The 20,065-nt window shown below is 50.4% G+C and overlaps 2 protein-coding genes and 1 long non-coding RNA gene across 6 annotated transcripts in view; 2 read left to right on the forward strand and 1 right to left on the reverse strand.

Annotated features, from left to right (window-relative positions):
- Window positions 1–20,065, forward strand: part of CRYBB2 (crystallin beta B2) — a 679,427-nt gene that overhangs the window by 113,641 nt on the left and 545,721 nt on the right. The window lies entirely within an intron of this gene.
- KIAA1671 (KIAA1671 ortholog) overlaps window positions 1–20,065 on the reverse strand; it is a 247,451-nt gene that overhangs the window by 82,438 nt on the left and 144,948 nt on the right. Inside the window, exon 1 of one of the 4 annotated variants that reach the window (XM_058431681.1) lies at window positions 1,342–2,891. The exons of the other annotated variants lie outside the window; for them this stretch is intronic. Coding sequence (XP_058287664.1) covers window positions 1,342–1,626 — 285 coding nt within the window. The 5' untranslated portion in view covers window positions 1,627–2,891. Of the gene's footprint in view, window positions 1–1,341; window positions 2,892–20,065 lie in introns of those variants that run through there. 4 annotated transcript variants of the gene reach the window in all.
- LOC116459252 (uncharacterized) lies at window positions 1,546–11,723 on the forward strand. Its single transcript, XR_009211153.1, has 3 exons — window positions 1,546–1,617; window positions 3,697–3,814; window positions 11,227–11,723. It is a non-coding gene; the product is annotated as an uncharacterized LOC116459252 (long non-coding RNA).

A 20,065-nucleotide genomic window follows, 5' to 3' on the forward strand; every position in this document is an offset into this window, starting at 1 on the left:
CTTCCAGAGGTTGGGGAATCTGTCTCATAAATTCAAGCCCCACTAATTTGTTCTGGGCCACAAAGGAGCACAGACCCATTGTGAAGGAGACGTCCTGTGAACGAGACACATGTCATGCCCAAGTGCTCGGCTCCTGCCTTGCATTTGCACCTGCCTGCTCCGGCTGCTGCGTGACCTGGGGTGAGTCACCACACCTCTGGGCCAGCAGAGGGGATACTGAGCCCCTGCACCTGGCAGGGCAGCTGTGAGCCCTGCCACCTCGAGTGTAGGGAGGGCCAGCTCAGGGCTCCTCCCTAAATGCTGGGTCTCTTAATGACTATAGCACTCCTGGCTAGGAGGAACCCAGAAAAAGGGGCTGGCTTAGCCCTTCGCCTGTCCTCAAGTGCTCCCACAAACTGGGCCAACACAGTCAGGTGGCAGAAGTCTCCTATGTGAAAATGGCAGGCCTCCTCTTTAGGCTCAGGCCTGGTCAGTGACGTGGGCAGCCCTGAAGTAATTGGGAGGGTCTGGGGAGAACATCTGCCGGGAGCTGGACTGGAAAGAGCTGTGAATGGGGAGGTCAGAGCCTGGGGTTCCGGACCTGGCTCTGCCACTCGCTCACTGTGCTTCCCCCACGGTAGGCCCTTTCGCTGTCTGGGCCCAGTCCCACCTCTCCAAATCATCGTAAGGACCTTACGATTGTTTCTGCACTGTCCCCTAGCAGGACACAGGCCAAGGTTTTAATCATTAGCTGTCATTCCCCCCTGCTGTCCCAATCCAAGCCCTCCCGAGCCTGCCTGAGTAAGAAATCAAGGCCTCCCTCCCTGGCCCACTCACACCAAACCCCAGGTTCACAGCCAGCGGGCAAACTCGCCCACCACCTCGGTCTCCTAAGACCCTTTCCTTGGCAATCCAATGAAAGCTTGGTGGAACGACAAAAGCTACAACTCAGCGTGCACATGACATGGCCACTTGTGCTTCCTAGGAGGGTGAGAGGAGATGAGGCAGGTGCCACTAATCCACCCCAAAAATAGGGGGAAGGATGAGGTTTCGTGTCGGGGGCTAGGGTGTTCACACTTAAACATAAATCAGCTGGGAAATTCAGCCCAACTCATGTGCTGGCCCTGTCCACACAGACGTCGACTCCAGCAAAAATTTCCTGACTGACTTCAGGAGAGAGAGGAATTATTGCTACGTGCCTTTCCCAGGTACAGGGGACAGGAAGTGCCTGGGCTTTGACTGACAACTATTCTGGAAGAAGTAACTTCCCCGGTTTGATGTCTGGGACCCCCTCCCTGGGAGGACTGGAGGGGAGGAGCTTTCAGTGTTGTTTTAATATTTTTTAAAACATAATAAGCTTACAATATCTGGCGGTTCCGAATCTGTATGCCTTTTCCTCAGTGAAGAAAATCTCTGTTGGCTGCGAGCAGAGAAGCGGCGGAAGGATTCCCGACTCCGGGAAGCCAGGTGTCGGAAGGAGGAAGTACGCTTGAAGGGGGTCCGGCTGGCCGACTCTGCACTGGTCCGTTCGTGGCCCACCGTGGTGGTCACCAAATTAAGGGCTTCCTGGAAGGACCTCCTCACGGTGCCCATCCACTGGGTCATGTGGGTCTGAGCCACCGTGAGTTTATCTCCCAGGTAATCCATGGGGCCAGCCAGGAGGAGAGGGAAGAAGGAGGTTAGGGAGGGAGAGAGCAATTAAAACGCCAGTGTCCTCTCCCCTCTTCGGACTCTTTTGCTCATGGAAGTTCTGGGCTTGCTTGGAGGAAAAAAATTTAAAAACAGCAGCTTTCTTCAGGCAAACCAAGGGTAAGTAAACATCCCTGAGACAGCAGCCGGCTGCATCCACGGGTGCCGCTCAGAATTAAGAGGCAGCTAAGTGCCAGGCCAGCGGAGTTGTAAAGTCAACACACTGGGCAGTCCAGGTTCCAGTTCCAGGGCTCACCCAGCTGATCGGCCGAGACAAGGAGCTTTGAGGAGCAAGCCGGCTGCACTCACTCCAGGGCGTGACGGTCCCCGAAAGGCGGGGGTTGGGGGTGGGGGTGGGGGTGGAGGGGGCGGCCTTGGGCACCCTCGTCCTCACTTCCCTTCAGGTAGGCAGCCCCCCTGAGGTGCACCCTGGAAGGTTCCGGTGGGCAAGCTGCCGCACCCTGCTGCCCCCTGCCCGGCTGCCCTCGGCCAGACCCCGCTCACCTGACCCATGCAGGTTTTCTGTCCTCTGGCTGGAGATTCCAAACCTGTCGGCCGGCAGGCGGCTAGCTCACTTCCGGAGGCAGCCACCAGGGCCCCCCGGGTCCCCTGGCTGAGCAGCCCGGGATGACATCAGCCCCCGTCTTAGCAAGGGGCTTCGCTGCCCAGGAATGCAGGAGGGGCCTCGGGGAGGCGGAGGCGGTGGCGGCGGCCGCCCAGGGAGCTGACGTCCGCCCCCATTTTTTTCTCCCCCAAGTCCCAACTCGCTCACGGTCCCTCGGGGCTGATGGCAACTTCACGTGCCTGCCAGCCTTCCCACCCCTGTGCCCTCACCGCAAGCGCGCCAGGAAATGCGGCCGCATGTGTGTGCATGTGTGTGCACGTGTGTGTGTGTGCGTGTATGTCGGAGATCTGGCAGCCCCGGGAAGGTTAGCACTGCTGGGAAACGGCTTCTGCCTCTAAGGTTACGGGCAGCGTCTTGGGACCTCCGGTCGGCTGTCAGTCTGTCTCCCTCTCGTGGTCTGTTTCTCTGTTGATTTCTCAGCCTCGCTCTCCTCCCTCTCCCTGTGTCTCAACTTCCACTTGCTTGTCTCTAAGCTTCTCTCCTCTCTCTCTCCTTTTCAGCTGTCTCTCTCTCCATCTCTGGAAGGCAACACAGATCCAGGTGACACAGCCTCTGAGGTCCCCCAGGAAGGACTGGGGCGGGCTGTATTTCAGTACAGGCGGAGTTGCCATGGCAACCCGGGGCACAGCATCTGCCCTGTCCTGGGCAGCAGGCTCAGCACTGGGAGCAATGGGAATGATTCATGGTTTACACTAGGCCACATGAGCTCCCTGGGTTTTAACCCTTACAGGGCTGGAGTACTAGGGGTTGGGGGTACGACTAGACCCTAACATCCACTGCCCTCGGCCAGGCCCCGCTCATCTGACCCATGCAGGTTTTCTGTCCTTTGCCTGGAGATCCCGAACATGTCAGGGGTTGTTAGAAGGGGGTGGGCAGCAGCTGGATCCTGGAGGTCAGGCACACATGTTAAAGGAGGTTTCTCCTTCTAGCAGGGATCCATGTCCCCCCAACCCCACTACTTTTACAGACAAGGAAATGCAGATTCAGAGACATAGATTCACTTGCCCAAGGTCACACAGCAAGGATGTCACCAGGCATGCACCAGAGCTGCTCCCACCCCAGGTTTTCCCAGGTCGAACATGGTACCTAGCCAGAGTCAGGGCTCTGTAAATATTTATTGTTCGGACATCAAGTACACAATTGAAACCCAGGTCGCTCAGAATGCATCCTATGTCCTTTCCACCACCATCTCACTTCAGTTTTCAACAAATATTTGTTTTCTAGACACTGGTCAAAGGGCCTCACTTGAGAAAGCTTATCACAAAGGACTCCCTGGCAATGTGGCCAACAGATCTCTTTCTTTTCTATGTATTCCCAGTCCTTACAGCTATTCATTCTCTTTCTCTCACTCTCTCTCTTTCTTCTTCTTTTTTTTTTTTTTTTTTTTTTTTTTTTGGATACAGGATCTCACTCTGTTGCCCAGGCTGGACTGCAGTGGCATGATCACAGCTCACTGCAGCCTTGGCCTCCCAGGCTCAAGCGATCCTCCCACCTCAGCCTCCCGAGTAGCTGGGACTACAGGTATGTGCCACCACGCCCAGCTAATTTTTTTGTGTGTAATTTTTGTAGAGACAGGGTTTCACCATGTTGTCCAGGCTGGTCTCGAACTCCTAGACTCAAGCGATCCACCTGCCTCAGCCTCCCAAAGTACTGGGATTACAAGCATAAGCCACCACATCCAGCCTCATTCATTCTTTCATTCATTCATTCATTTAATAAAGATTCAGAGGGTGCCTACTCTGAGCCAGGCACTGCATAGAGATTCAGAGCAGAGGGCTCACAGCCCAGCAGCGGATGACAGTGGTGGCTAATATTTATTAAGAGGTAACTCAATGTCCAACACCATTCTAAGCATTCACAGGAATCAACTAATGAATTTTTTTGCATGAACCCATTTGACAGAGGAGACTGAGATCCACAGAGGTGAAATCACGTACCAAGGTTATGCCTGATAGGTGTCCTCCAAGATGACCATCAATAATCCTTGCCCCCTTTTATTCATACCCTGTTGTGGTCCCCTCCCACAACGAATCAAGGTTGGTCCGTGTGGTTGGCAGAGTAAAGAAGAAGTGATGGGCCGGGCACGGTGGCTCACATCTGAGTAAAGAAGAAGTGATGGGCCAGGCGCGGTGGCTCACGTCTGTAATCCTAGCACTTTGGGAGGCCAAGGCGGGTGGATCACAAGGTCAGGAGTTCAAGACCAGCCTGGACAACATGGTGAAACCCTGTCTCTACTAAAACTACAAAAATTAGCCAGGCAGTGGCAGGCACCTGTAATACCAGCTACTTGGGAGGCTGAGGCAGGAGAATCGCTTGAACCCGGGAGGCAGAGGTTGCAGTGAGCTGAGATCACGCCACTGCGCTCCAGCCTGGGTGACGCAGTTAGACTCTGTCTTAAAAAAAAAAAAAAAAAAAAAAAGAAGAAGTGATAGTGTAGGACTTCTAAAGCTTGGTCATTAAAGGCATCATGGTTTCTACCTTGTTCTCTGAGGTCATGCTGGGGAAAGCCAGCCGCAATGTTGTGAGGATGCTCAAGCGGTCACACACAGAAACCCACATGGAGAGAATCTGAGGCCCCCAGCAAACAGCTAGCACCACTTGCTGGCCATGTCAGTGAGCCACTATGGAAGCAGATGCTCCATCTCTAGTCAAACCCTTAGCTGACCATAGACCTGGCCAATATCTTGAGTACAACCTCATAAGAAATTCCAAGTCACAGTCACTCAGCCACACTGCTCCCAAATTCCTGGCCCATAGAAATCACAGAGATACAAGTGCCCAGAGGCAAGTAGGTACCTGGTCCATGAGAAAACTGAAGGTTGAAGGCAAAGATGGGGTGGGGGGCTCTTGCAGCAGCCTATATACCTTACGTTCATATATCTAGAAGCATTACTCCACCATGCAGGTGAGGAAACATACACAGGAAACATACACAGGGCTAGGTCGCACTTCCATGAGTGCCTGGCTCCACCCTCCACCACATGCAGCCTCCTAGGTCCCAGGACTTCTGGCATCCAAAGTGGGCCTCCAAAGTTCGCCCATTTTCCCCACACAGATTGCCCATAGTGAGCTCCTACACCAGGAAGTCCTCTTCATGGCCTGCTCCCTCATCACGCAGGCCTGGGATGTCCAGGGTGGAAGCAGGAACAGACCTGAGAAAGAGCTGAGTCCTCCCCCCTGGCCCCAGCTCTAGAGAGCTAGAATGGCACACAGCTTTTTAACAGACCGTCTGGACATCGGGGTGGGAAATCCACTGGGGTCCTCAGGAGGAAAAATGTTAAATCAAAGTAGAAAGTAAAACACCTTTAAAATGATCATACCCAGTGTTGTCAAGGTTGTGGTGAAACAAACACATATACCCACAGCAGATGGATATGAAAACTGGTATATATTTCCTGGAAGAAATTTAACACCCTAAATCAAAAGTCTTAAAAAATAATGGCGGCCAGGCGCGGTGGCTCACGCCTGTAATCCCAGCACTTTGGGAGGCCGAGGCAGGTGGATCACGAGGTCAGGAGATCGAGGTCATCCTGCCTAACACAGTGAAACCCCATCTCTACTAAAAATACAAAAAATTAGCCAGGCGAGGTGGCGGGCACCTGTAGTCCCAGCCACGCGAGAGGCTGAGGCAGGAGAATGGCGTGAACCCGGGAGGCGGAGCCTGCAGTGAGCCGAGATCGCGCCACTGCACTCCAGCCTGGGTGACACCGAGACTCTGTCTCAAAAAAAAAAATAATAATAATAATAATAATAATAATGGCTTGCCAGTTAATGACACACATATTGAAATGTACAGCTGAAATGTACTGATATCTATAATTTTTTTTTTGAGACAAAGTCTTGCTCTGTCGCCTAGGCTGGAGTGCAGTGGCATGATCTCAGCTCACTGCAACCTCTTCCCACTGGGTTCAAACGATTCTCCTGCTTCAGCCTCCCGAATAGCTGAGATTACAGGCGCGCACCACCACACCTGGCTAATTTTTGTATTTTTAGTAGAGACAGGGTTTCACCATGTTGCCCAGGCTGGTCTTGAACTCCTGACCAGTGATCCGCCCGCCCCGGCCTCCCAAAGTGCTGGGATTACAGGCAATGAGCCACCATGCCCGGCCAATAATTTATTTTGAAATGCACATACACAAAACAATGGAGTGCTGGGTGCTATGGCTCACACCTGTAATCCCAGCTCTTTGGGAACCCAAGGTGGGAGGATTGTTTGAACCCTGTAGTCCCAGTACTTTGGAGGCTAAGGTAGAAGGATTGCTTCAGCCTGGGAAGTTAAGGCTGCAGTGAGCTGTGATCACACCACTGCACTCCAGCCCGGGCAACAGAGTAAGACTCTGTCTCAAAAAATAAAAATAAAAAAGTGCCATGGATGGATGGCTACATTTTTATAAAGCACACATAGCAATTTTTTTTTTTTGAGACAGAGTCTCACTCTGTTGCCCAGGCTGGAGTGCAGTGGTGCGATCTCGGCTTGCTGCAAGCTCCACCTCCTGGGTTCAGGCCATTCTCCTGCCTCAGTCTCCCGAATAGCTGGGACTACAAGCGCCTGCCACCACGCCCAGCTAATTTTTTTGTATTTTTAAGTTTCCTGTGAGACACCTGGTCATGGGGCGGGGGTGGTTTCACCATTTTAGCCAGGATGGTCTCAATCTCCTGACCTCGTGATCTGCCCCCGTCTGCCTCCCAAAGTGCTGGGATCACAGGTGTGAGCCACTGCACCCAGCCACATAGAAAATTTTATGGAATCTAGCTGATGGGTGTTTTCCTATATAATTTTTCTAAATGTTTGAACATTTTCATAATAAAAGGTTGGGGTGGGGGTCACTGTGTCCAACTTTTGACCCTATAGTTAGTGATCCAGTTCCACACACAGGAATTCCTTTGGAAATAACAATAATAATATACAAACATTTTGCTATAAGAATGTTCATCACAGTCACATAGATAATGATGAAAAGGTGTAAGAATGTAATTGTTCAAAAAGGGACTTGCTCAGTGCAGTGCAAGCCATGCTGGCGCCAGAGGCAAAAGGAAAAAAATAAGTAATACTAATACTGTTTTTATTTATAGTTCTGATTCCCTTCTCATCATAAATTTTTGCATTAATTTTAATTTTTTAAAAACACAATTGAAATATTATTTATAGTGATCAGTGACTTTTCTTGATGTCCCCCAATTTTGTGCCCTATGTGAGCACTTCACTTGCCTTATTCTAGACCCACCCCATCCTTGCTAAATAAGTATAGCATCATGATTAAGGGTTTGGAGACCCAGTTATAGCTCTTATTAGCTGTGTGATGGTGAACAAGTTACTTGACTTCTCTGGTTTTCAGAGATTAAGTCATCAAACTCATCATTTTCGTCGATGCAGCTGGTACCTCCCCTGACTAAGATCCCCTTTTCTAGAAGGTGCACACACACCCTTCAGCTGCTGTGAATGCTGGTTACAAAAGGCTCAGAGCTCTACCCTACTTTGGAGAACTGCCCTTACTGAAGGCTATGTCCAGATGCCCACAGCCAATGACTGACCAATACAGAACACAACACTCAGGTCTCCTTGCCTCAAGGCACCACCAACTCAGTGATGCAATTCACACTGTAGGGGTCCCCATGGGACTGGGCTGAGGCTCAGCTGAAACCACTTCTGTAGTTAGCTTTGTCCCCTGCCCCAGTTGTTGCCCTTTCTTCCTTATGGGTTTCACTTGAGAGCTTTCCCTCAATGAATCGCTGCACCAGAATCCTCATGTCAGTCTCTGCTTCTAGAGAACCTGACCAAAGACCACCACCACCACCACCATCACCACCATCACCACTGCTAACTGAGCACTTACTATGTGCCAGGCATTACATTGCATCACTGTATTACACCATCAGCTCCTCCCAAAAATGAAAGGAGGCTGATACTATTAATACGGTTATCACTCACATTTTACAGATGGAAAAACTGTGGCAGAGAGAAGTGAAATGACCAACCCAAGGTCACACAGCTATTAAGTGGTGGAGTTTGGCACCTCCCCCCACTTCATACCTGTGACAAGCTATATATCCTGGCCCTCACCAAATCAGTCTGGATGGAGACAAGTGCCCAGAAAAGCAGAGACCAAATGGCAGGTGGAATCATCCAGTTCTGCCTCCTTTCAGAAAGGGGAGAGGGGTGCAGAAGTGAGCTATAAAGCCAGATGCCTGCTTGTTCCCTCCTGGCTTCCTTTAGGTACAGAGCGGTCTGCAAGTGTGACTATAAAAAGCTTTGCTTCCTGAAAACTGGGGCAGCACAAGCATTTTCCCCCCCAGAGGACTTTTTCTGCAAAGTCTTCTGTTCTCTCCAGGAAACTCTTGGGATGTTTTGGGCATCAAAAAAGAAAGAAAACCATCTTTTTCTTACATAATTAATCCAAAAAATGCTGGAGAAGCTGCTGAGATCCAGGAGGTAAATGGGAATTTCTTTTACAATGTGAGGCAAGACACAGAGATCGCCATTTCTAGACAAGCACGTGTTATTTCAGAAATCAGAAAATGGGCCAGGCGCGGTGGCTCATGCCCGTAATCCCAACACTTTGGGAGGCTGAGGCGGGTAGATTCCCTGAGGTCAGGAGTTCGAGACCAGCATGGCCAACATGGTAAAACTCCGTATCTACTAAAAATGTAAAAATTAGCTGGGAGTGGTGGTGGGCACCTGGAATCCTAGCTATTTGGGAGGCTGAGGCAGAATTGCTTGAACCCGGGAGGTGAGGTTGCAATGAGCTGAGAACATGCCATTGCATTCCAGCCTGGGCAACAGAGCGAGACTCAGTCTCAAAAAAAAAGGAAGGAAGGAGAAAGAAAGAGAAAGAAGAAGTCAGAATATGTCGGTCACTCATTCATTCAACAAACATTCCCTGGACAGTTACTTTCTGCAAGCTCAGCGTTTGAGGGGACCTATAGTCTCTGAAGAGCTCAGTGTATCTATCTGATTCTTAGCCATTAAGGGTGGAAGGCCAACTCAAATCTGAGGCTATCCCATTTTCTCCCCAAAATCAAATACAAACATGTATAATTTCAAGAATCCCTGGTCTGGTGGAAGAAAGAAATAGGAAAAAAAAAATGAACAATTGCCAAGGGTTCTGATGAACAAGTGAATAACATACTATGGGAACATAATAGGGAGGGTGAACCCCAACCAAGAAATTCAAAGGTTGAGGAAAGAAGGTCACAGGGAAATGATCACTCATTAAAGACTTACAATTAAAAGAAGGGTATCTGGGTGGGGTTTTGAAGGATAAATAGGAGTATTCCAAGAGGGCTGAAAGCAAGAACACCATGTGCAAAGGCCAGGAAGTGGGGGCACGTTCAGTCTTGCCCTCGGAGTTCTGGACATGTGGCATCCCTGCCTACAGCTGCCTTCCCCTCCTCTCCCACCTCCAAGACAACCTTCAGCTTTTTCCAGATCTCCTGCAGGAGGTCCCACTTATACGACCCTCTTCACATCCTGCTTCCTAAAAGATTGGACATTCCAAGACTGTGCATCCTAGACTAAGAGGTACACTAATATTATGTTAATAAAGAAGGTGGGGCCAGGAGCGGTGGCTCATGCCTGTAATCCCAGCACTTTGGGAGTCTGAGGCAGGTGGATCACCTGAGGTCAGGAGTTCGAGACCAGCCTGGCCAACATGACAAAACCCCATCTCTACTAAAAATACAAAAATTAGCTGGGTGCGGTGGCAGGTTCCTATAATCCCAGCTATTCAGGAGGCTGAGGCAGGAGAATCGCTTGAACCCGGGAGGCAGAGGTTGCAGTGAGCCAAGATCGTGCCACTGCACTCCAGCCTGGGCAACAGAGCAAGATTCCATCTCAAAACAAAACAAACAAAAAAGAAGGTGGTACAGTGAAAATAATAACCACTAATGGAGGATTTACTGTGTACCCAGGAAATGTTTACTTGCACATCTCACCTCATTTAACCCTCAAAACAACACTTGAGCATGAGTCCTATTAGTGATGTTCCTCATTTTGCAGAGGACAGTGAGGTTTAAAAAGCCATAAGGACTTGTCCTGAGCTGGGTGTGGTGGCTCACGCTCGTAATCCCAGCACTTTGGGAGACCGGGACGGGCGGATCACAAGGTCAGGCATTTGAGACCATCCTGGCTAACACAGTGAAACCCCGTCTCTACTAAAAATACAAAAAAAGGCCAGGCGCGGTGGCTCACACCTGTAATCCCAACACTTTGGGAGGCTGAGGCGGGCAGATCACGAGGTCAGGAGATAGAGACCATCCTGGCTAACACGGTGAAACCTCATCTCTACTAAAAATACAAAAAATTTGCTGGGCGTGGTGGCAGGCGCCTGTAGTCCCAGCTACTCAGGTGGCTGAGGCAGGAGAATAGCATGAACCCAGGAGGTGGAGCTTGCAGTGAGCCAAGATTGCACCACTGCCCTCCAGTCTGGGCGACAGAGCAAGACTCCGTCTCAAAAAAATATATATATATACAAAAAATTAGCCGGGCACGGTGGTGTGTGCCTGTACTCCCAGCTACCCGGGAGGCTAAGGTGGGAGAATCGCTTGAACCTGGGAGGCAGAGGTTGCAGTGAGCTGAGATCGCGCCACTGCACTCCAGCCTGAGTGACAGAGCGAGACGCCGTCTCAAAAAAAAAAATAAAAGGGTGGGGTGGGGGACTTGCCCAAGGTCACTGAGCTGGCAAGAGGGCTCTGGGACTTTAACCCAGACCTGTCTGATCCCAAAGCCTTTCACCACCTCATTTCTCTACACTTATCTAGGTTGTTCCCCAGGCCTCTTGTGAGGGTCAGGAAAAGCCTTCAGAAGGGCTTGCCCAGTTGCCAATTGCATTAGTTTCCCTCTCTTGTTGACTGGCCTGGAGACAAATTCCCAGGACTACGTGTGGGAAGGGCTGGCTCATGAACTCAGCTTCAGCCTACTTTTTTCTCTCTTTCAGATGCAGCAACACCGTCAGTCAGAAGGCAGCGGATGGCACAGGGCTTCTGTGTAAGGCCTGCATCACCTGAGTCATGGTTTGCTCATCTTGTATGAGGCCCACCCCCTTCAAAAGGTTGCGACAAAAAAACAACTGAGATAATTTGTGCCCCTGGCGCATAGTTAACATCAATAAGGCCAGGCGTGGTGGCTCACACCTGTAATCCCAGCACTTTGGGAGGCTGAGGCAGGTGGATCACTTGAGGCCAGGAGTTCGATACCAGCCTGACCAACATGGTGAAACCCCATCTCTACTAAAAATACAAAAATTAGCCAGGCATGGTGGTGTGCACCTGTAGTCCCAGCTACTCGGGAGCCTGAGGCAGGAGCATCTCTTGAACCCAGGAGGTGGAGGTTGCAGTGAGCGGAGATTGCACCACTGCACTCCAGCCTGGGCGACAGAACAAGACTCTGTCTCAAAACAACAACAACAAAATAATAAATGGTGACCACAAGGGATGATCGTTTTTCTATTATAATTCCTATCATCTCACTGTTCAAATGAATCACAGAACCCTAGACAGTCAGAACCAGGACACCAGCAGGGACCAACCTAGGCCAACCTTCCCACTAAACTAAAGAAACAGGCCCAGACCCAGGGCTGCCCTAAGGCCTCACAGTCCAGCTGTAGCAGGCACCCTCTCTGATATCTCCTAGAAATTGTGCATGATCTGAACTTGTCTGCAACCTCACATATTACCTGTTGCCCCAGCTTCTTTCTACCCTGGACAAGCTGGACAGATGTTAATCCTGGAATGTGCCATGCCATCTCTGGTTCAGCCTTTTGCATATGCTGTTCCCTCTGGCTAGGACACCTTTCCACCCCTTCCTCACCTGGCCAGCATCTAGTCCACCACAGCTCAGCTCAGATACTCCCGCCTCTGAGACACCTCCCCTGTTTCCTTATATCCATAGGGGCAGGGGGCACCTCTGGTACCCCACCCTGCCTATGTAACCCCCGCCGAATCACACAGTTTACCTGGCCATAATTTGGTTTACCCATCAGTCTTCCCCTCTGGGTCCCGAGCCTGTGGGCGGCAGGGACGTGTCCTGTCCAGCCTTGATACTCAACATCCTCGAGGGGCTCTCATCGCACCCACCGTGTGAAATGAAGGAATCACTGAGGCTTGAACCCAAGTCACAGGACTCCAAACATCCTTCTTGGGAGACTTGTTTCCAAGGCAACAGGGAAAGGAATTCAGATAAAAGAAAAAAAAATAGAAATGACTTGATTTTACGAGTCGATCCCAGATTATTTATAAACCAAGCCCAAGATTATTTCCTTGTGTTAATTTATCACATTCTTCTTCAAACAGTCATTTTAGTGACCTAAGATGTCTTTAACTAACCTTGGGATGAGCAATAAATAAATAAATAAATAAATAAATAAATAAATATCATCTGGCAAGGAAATCTTTCTAGAAACAGACAGAAACTCATCACCTTTCTTTTTCAGGCCCCACCCTCAGCTCAAGTAGAAAGCAGCGTTTTCCATGCTGTGGAGAGTCTGCCATGTGGCCCTGCCTGGCATGGCAAAGCCAGTCTGTAATTACAGCTCCTCTTCCAAGAGCCAGGCCTCTCATAAGGCTGCAAACCCTGGCCTTCTCTAAAATGGAAAAAGGCAGGCGGCAGGACCCCACCTAATTCCCCTACCTGACTTATCTCACTGGGCCACCCAGTGGTTCTGGGGGCAGTCAGCCCCTGGGAAGGAGGAGGGGAGCTCTGCTGGTATCTTTGGCCACACTGCCTGGGGTTGGACAACAAACACGTTTCTTTCCACCGCTGTGGCTGAAGTTCCATATTGTTGGCTCAGTTAGCAAAACAAAGCAAGATGTTCTTGGGAAACAACAAATGAGAAATGGGATGAGAAACACGTGACCTCCCCTAAGAAATGTATTTCTGACCAGTGAGTTTGCTTTACTTGGCTGAACTGCCCCCTAAGCAACACTCCGAGATTATAAAGGTCTCCATGAGTATCATAAAAGATTGAAAAAATGAAAAGGCCTTTCTGGCCTTCTTTCCTTGCTTCCTCCCTCCTGTCCTTCTGACTTCAACAGGCACTTTCTTGAGTGTCTACTATAACCAGGTACTACAGCAGGGAAGCCAGAGACCCAATCCCTAGCCTGTGCGACTGTTTTACTTGGGGTTTGTAGTAAGCATAGTCTCAACTCACAGTAGCTGTCATTCACCAAGGGCTTACTGTGCGCCCTACTGCCTCGTTGACAGGTATAACCCAGGAAGGCTGTAATCTCCATTGTACAGATGGGACAACAGAGGCTCTGGACAATGACATCACTAGTCCAAGTCATGCATCTGCTATGTGCAGAGCTGTGACACAACCCACGGCTGGGTGGAACTGAAAGCCTGTGCCCTTAACCACTGGGCTACCCTGCCCCTGTGAATACCCCCATTTGTGTCAGCTGGATTATAGGGTGCAGAAGATGTGGTCACAGGAGGGAAGACCTTGCCCTGTGTTCCTCCTTCCACTCCATTTGGCTTTCTCCCACTCACACTTAAGATTGGGTGTGAACCCCAACTGAAGCCTGATGGTGAAAAACACAAGGTTCACCAACATGGCTTTGGGGACCCCCTCCCGTACTCAGTTCTGACAAAAACTCAACCACATCGACAGCTCTAGTGACCAGCAGGTCTGGGGGGGCCTCAGAAGGCATCTTCCATGCCTCCTGCCCAGGCTGAATGGAGAGGAAGAGCAAGGCTCTGCCCCACACCACTGTGGGGCCCCAGGCAATGCTCCCCTCCTCTCTGGGACGTGATTCCCCAACGGGGTTCCCCAGAAGACCACGGGAAAGATCAACTCAAAATCCTCGGCCTTCCTCTACAAGGCCACCAGACCCAGTTACAAATACTGTATGGCCTGGGGCCCTTGCACAGCCTTCTCCTGCCTCAGCTGCCTCCTTTTGCAGATAGAAATCATGACACCTACCTCCTAGGTATCAGTGCAAGCCAAGAGCACACAGGAGGCCCCCAGCAACAGGCACGGATATTCCAATGGGGACTGCCCCATTGGAATCCACCATTGGAACGAGTGTGGCTTAAGTACCCACATTTGGCCGGGTGCGGCGGCTCACACCTGTAATACAAGTACTTCGGGAGGCCGAAGCGGGTGGATCATGAGGTCAGGAGTTCGAGACCAGCCTGACCAACATGATGAAACCCCATCTCTACTAAAAATACAAAAATTAGCCAGGTATGGTGGCGCACACCTGTAATCCCAGCTACTCGAGGCGGAGGCAGGAGAATTGCTTGAACCCAGGAGGCAGAGGTTGCAGTGAGCCAAGATTGCGCCACTGCACTCCAGCCTGGGTGACTGAGCGAGACTCTGTCTAAAAAACAAAACAAAACAAAACAAAAACCCCCCACATTTTGAAAAACAAACTTATAAAGAGAAATGCCCCCCTTCCCCAGGCTAAATCGACACTCATCCAAAGGCTGCTCCAATAGGGTACGTATTTCCTAAGAGCTGATGGGACATATTGTGTGTGCCAGGCCCCACATCATCTCATGTCATCCTCACAAGCACGGTTTAGGGCAGGGCTCCAAAGTCTGACTGCCTGGCCCTCCAGCTCCTTGCTGTGTGATCCTGGGCAAGTAGCTTACCTTCTCTGAGCCTCACTTTCTCTGCCTTTAAAAGGGGAGAAAAATGGTACCCTTCTTACCAGTGGTGATAACATTATATGCTCTGACCAACTCATGGGAACAAAACAAGCATCCCCATTGTACAGAGGAGAAAATTGAGGCAGAGAGTGAAGGCTGGAGGTTGTGCAGCGGCTTAGTGGCAAAGTCTGACATGGAGGCCTGTGCTCAGCAGCTTTGGCTCTCTGGGCAAGGCAACAGTGGTATCACGCCCCACCTCCATCATTTCCATCACTCAGCTGGGCAGCCCCCGCCCCTCTCATCTCATGGCTGCTGTGAGGAATGGTCTCCACTTGCACAGCACACCTCCAAACAGGAGTGCTTTCTCCTGACCCGGCTGGAGGTCTGTTCTCACATGCCTTGCTTCTCTGCACGCAGAGAGCCTCTCTTTCGCACCACCCACGCTGTTCCAGGAGCCATGCTGGGGTGGGTGGAGAGGGCAGGGAATGGGGTGGCCAGGCAGCCCTAGCATCTTGACAAAGGGGTGTCACTCCACAGGTTCCCATGGCAGCCCATCTTTTGGGTACAATGCACCTTCCATAGCCTCAGAGTCCTAGACCTTGGGCTAGCCTGGATTTAATCTCTTCCAGAGCCCCCGGCATCAGGGCAATCAAAGCAAACCCCCCCCCCCCCCCCTCCACCCAGTTGTTTCCAACCCAGAGCTGCCTGCAGATCCTACGCAGCCTTGATGCTTCTTGCTTCTGAGTCGCAGCTCTAAGGTTACTCTCCAGACCCTATCACAGCACCCTTTCACTTACACTTTCATAATTACAATTATTTGGTATTTCCCTAATTGTTTACTTATTACTGTCCCCCTAAGGAAGGCTTATAAGAACAGAAATCTTCTATGTCTTAGTCTCTGCTATTGCCCCCTGTCCCTGGCACACTGGAGGCATCCGGTAAGTCTTTGTTGAATGGATAAATGAATGAAGTAAAGAAGGGAAGGAAAAGGGAGAGAGAGGAAGGGAGGGGAGGGGATGGAAGAACTACTATTTGCCTTCTCTTCCCTGCCCCCTTCTCTGGCCAATTTCTACTTTGTGCTGATGTCACTACCTCCAGGAAGCCTTCTCTGCTGCTCTCTCCTCCAAGTAAAGTGCCTTCTCTGTGCTCCTCAACTCCTGGGCTTCTCCCATCACAGTGTTCTCTTTGCTATTTTGTAAGTGTCAATTTTCACAACCCTCTGCCTACCAAATCCTGGCCAAGGGGACCTGGGGGCAAGTCAGCTGGGTGGACTACAGGGAGAAGTCTTCCTCGTGATGCACCTCTTCCTTGGTGGGATGTTGTCCGGGCTCCTGAGGATGGCTGGAACTGTGGCAGCCATTTGGGGACCATGAGGGAATAAGATGCCGAGAAAAAGTATAGGAAGATGGGAAGAACCTGGGTGGATCTATGCATCCAGGACTTGGAAAACTTCCTGTTAAGGGCCATATAGTAAATATTTCAGGTGTTGCAAGTCATATGCAGTCTCTGTCATACCTTCTTTGTGTTTTGAGTGGTTTTTGGTTTATTTTACAACTTTTTTTTTTTTTTTGACAGAGTCTTGCACTGTTGCCCAGGCTGGAGTGCAGTGGTGCGATCTCGGCTCACTGCAAGCACCACCTCCCGGGTTCACGCCATTCTCCTGCCTCAGCCTCCCAAGTAGCTGGGACTACAGGCACCCGCCACCACACCTGGCTAATTTTTTGCATTTTTAGTAGAGACGGGGTTTCACTATGTTAGCCAGGTTGGTCTCCATCTCCTGACCTCGTGATCCGCCTGCCTCAGCCTCCCAAAGTGCTGGGATTACAGGCGTGAGCCACCGCGCCTGGCCTACAACCTTTTGAAAGTGCAAAACTCATTCTTGGTTCACAGGCCATAGTTTACCGAACCCCATACTAATACCAGCTGGTGAACTGTGCGAGGTAATACACGTCCTTATTGTCAGACCCATTTTTATGGGGGTCTTTGTTACTTTCAGCATCTCCACTGATGAAACACCATTGTACCAAATGACAATGGTGAGGATATGGAGCAACTGGGCCTCTCATACCCTGAGCATGGGAGTGCAAAATGCTACAAATACTTTGACAGAGTTTGGCAGTTTCTTAACAAGTTTATCATACACCTACCATATGATAAGGCCATCTCACTTGTAGGTATTTACCCAAGAGAAACGAGAGCATTTGCCCATACAAAGACTTGTACAGGAATGTTCATAGCAGCTTCATTCATAATAGCTCTAAACTGGAATCAACTCAAATGCTGGTCAACAAGAGAAGGGATGAATGCACTGGCACATCCACGCAATGGAAAAGTGTTCCGATAAAGGGAACGAGTTATTGATATGTGCCTCAATGTGGACACATCTCAAAATAATTATGCTAAGTGAGAGACACCAACGAAGAAGACTGCAGAGTGCACGGCTCCATTCACGTGCACGTCTACAACACACAGACTAATCCACAGTGGCAGAAAGCAGATCATGGTTGCTTGAGGACAGGATGGAAGGAGCGGTGGGTTCCAAAGAGGCAGGAGCAGGCCTCAGGGAGTGGGGAACGTGCTCATTATTTTCACTGCCGTGACGGTTCCACAGGAATACACATACATCAAAACTCATCAGATTTTACACTTGAAATATGTAGTTTATTGTATGTCAATTAAGGTTTTTCAGAACTGTTAAAAAATAATAATGGTGTTGGTTCTTGCAATAGGTAGAACTTTGAGGGTGAAGGACATGGGATGGGAATGTCTTAGACAAATGGGAAACACCCAAAGACCAGCGGAGAGGCAACAGGGAGGGAAGATGGAAGCCTGAGAAGCCAGGGGCCCAAGACCTTGGGTGTCTTGAGTGACTGCTAAGACCACCTCCATCCATTCTAACGTAGCTGAGGACGAGTGAGACCAGGCTCCTCAGCTACTCTGGTGAACAGGCACAGAGAGGCAGCCCTCGGAGATGGCCTGTGGACAAGAGGCTGTAATTGCCACTGCCACCCCAACCCCAGTAGGGCGGAGGAGCCTCAAGGCCCTGTGTGGGCTGTGCCAAACAGCCACAAGCCCTTTTTGGAGTTCTCAGATGCTAGAGTTGGTGTGTCGAGTGTCAGGTTCGCTGTGTACCCCGCAGATGGTCTCTCCTCATCTGACAAGGCCGGGGACACACAACAGAATTCCTCGGGAGCTCTAGGCTTTTTCTCCCCGACTCATCACAAAGAGGACAGGAAGAACTCCCAGCTTAGCTCCCCAACTACCATCTGCGGCAGGCAGGGAACACATCTGGCTCTGCAGATCCAAATCCTCCCTCTCCGTCTGATCCCAGGGACAGTGCTATTGCTGGCAGGCCCAGCAGAAAACCTAGGCTCCCTCCATTGGGTGCTGCACCCTCAAAGAAATTTTTTGTCTTGGCTACAGAAGAACAGGACCAGAGACAAGAGAAGAGAAAGCTGAAGGCTAACCAGAACGGTGAGGTCATGCTAAGTCAGAAAGGATCAGGAAACAGAACCAAGAAAAGCAGCAAAGATGAGGTTGCACAAGATTGGGCGTAAGGGGATGAGTCTGGGGGGCTTAGCAGTCATCAGTATTCCTACAGCTTATCATTTACATGTTTCTTGATTTTTTTTTTTTTTTTTTTTTTTTTTTGAGACGTGGTCTCCACTGTCGCCCAGGCTGGAGTGCAGTGGCGCGATCTCGGTTCACTGCAACCTCCGCCTCCCGGGTTCATGTCATTCTCCTGCCTCAGCCTCCTGAGTAGCTACCACTACAGGCGCCCGCCACCATGCCAAAAATATAAAAAATATAAAAATGTTTTATATTTTTAGTAGACATGGGGTTTCGCCATGTTAGCCAGGATGGTCTTGATCTCCTGACCTTGTGATCTGCCCTCCTCAGCCTCCCAAAGTGCTGGGATTATAGACGTGAGCCACTGCGCCCGGCCTCTTGATGTTCTTTTAGAGATGCATAGCATTTGTAATTTTTATTGTTTTTTGCTCCCAGATGCTGGAATGTGATTCTGTGCAGAGACTGGACCGCATGGTACCCCATCTTTCATAAGAACCACACCTACCTTTCCCCATAGAATCTCCAGAATCACAGAGTGAACTGGATGGTACCTCTGCCATTTTACAGAGGGGGAAACTGAGGTTCAGAGAGGTTTGGTGTTGTGCTCAAGGTCACTCAGCTAAGAAATGCCTGCATGAGGCCTGGACCTGGGCTTGTCTGGTCTGCAGGCTGGTGAACTTTTGTACATACACTCTGGAGGGAGCCTTCCTCATGTCTCAAGAAACACCACCTGAGACTCAGCACACTCATATCCATCCGTTTTGTTGACTACAGTATCCCCACTCCTTAAAACACTCAATAAAGAGCTGGGGAACAAACAAGTGGACATAGCAAAGAACCATGCTCAGCGAGAATCAGAGGGAGGGAGGAAGGAGAGAGAGGAAGGAAGGGCTGGCTTCCTGATGCTCCCAGATCCACCCAGGACACAGGCTGTGCTCATGAAAACACAAAGTCGTGAGAATGCGGAGGTGCACCTCCTGGGGCCGGGCTCAGACGGTGATAGTGACACCTCTTCTTAAGTGTTCATTTTCACAATCACCTTTCTCAAGGCACATGACATATTTTCTTACGACGCTGTCCGGAGCTTTAATCCTACCTCCCTAAGACCTTTCAGAAAGAAAAGGAGGCCTGGAGAGGCCGCGGGAGGAAGGCCCGGGGGTTATGCTGCATCAGCCTTCACTAAAATGAACTCACTGGTCCCATTCTGCTCCTTCTTCAAGTTCTCTTGAGGGGCATTCTCACTCTCACCTTTTACTTCCCACCCCGGGGCCTGCTCGTCTCACACCTGCTGAGGGGCCTTGGATAGACCCACGTGCTGCCTGGGCCTGTGTCCTCTCAGCCAACAAGGAGAGGTTGCCATGATGATCTATAAGGGCCCTTCAGGTCTCCACCCCCCGATTCATTCACTCCACAAAGCCGCCCTGGGGATCTGCATGTGCCACCCACAGCACAATAAGCCGGTCCCTCTGGAGGGCTCCGAGCTCCAGGCAAATGACCCACACCTGCATTTAAACTGGGCAGCCCTGCTCCCATTTAACCATCATTCATCCCAAGTCTCAAGAAGGCAACAGAAAATGCCGTTTGGAGCTTTGACAGAACCACTCCTCCCTCAAGAA

Source organism: Hylobates moloch, unplaced genomic scaffold, assembly GCF_009828535.3.
Source record: "Hylobates moloch isolate HMO894 unplaced genomic scaffold, HMol_V3 SCAFFOLD_19, whole genome shotgun sequence".
In the NCBI taxonomy this organism is placed as follows: Eukaryota; Metazoa; Chordata; class Mammalia; order Primates; family Hylobatidae; genus Hylobates; species Hylobates moloch.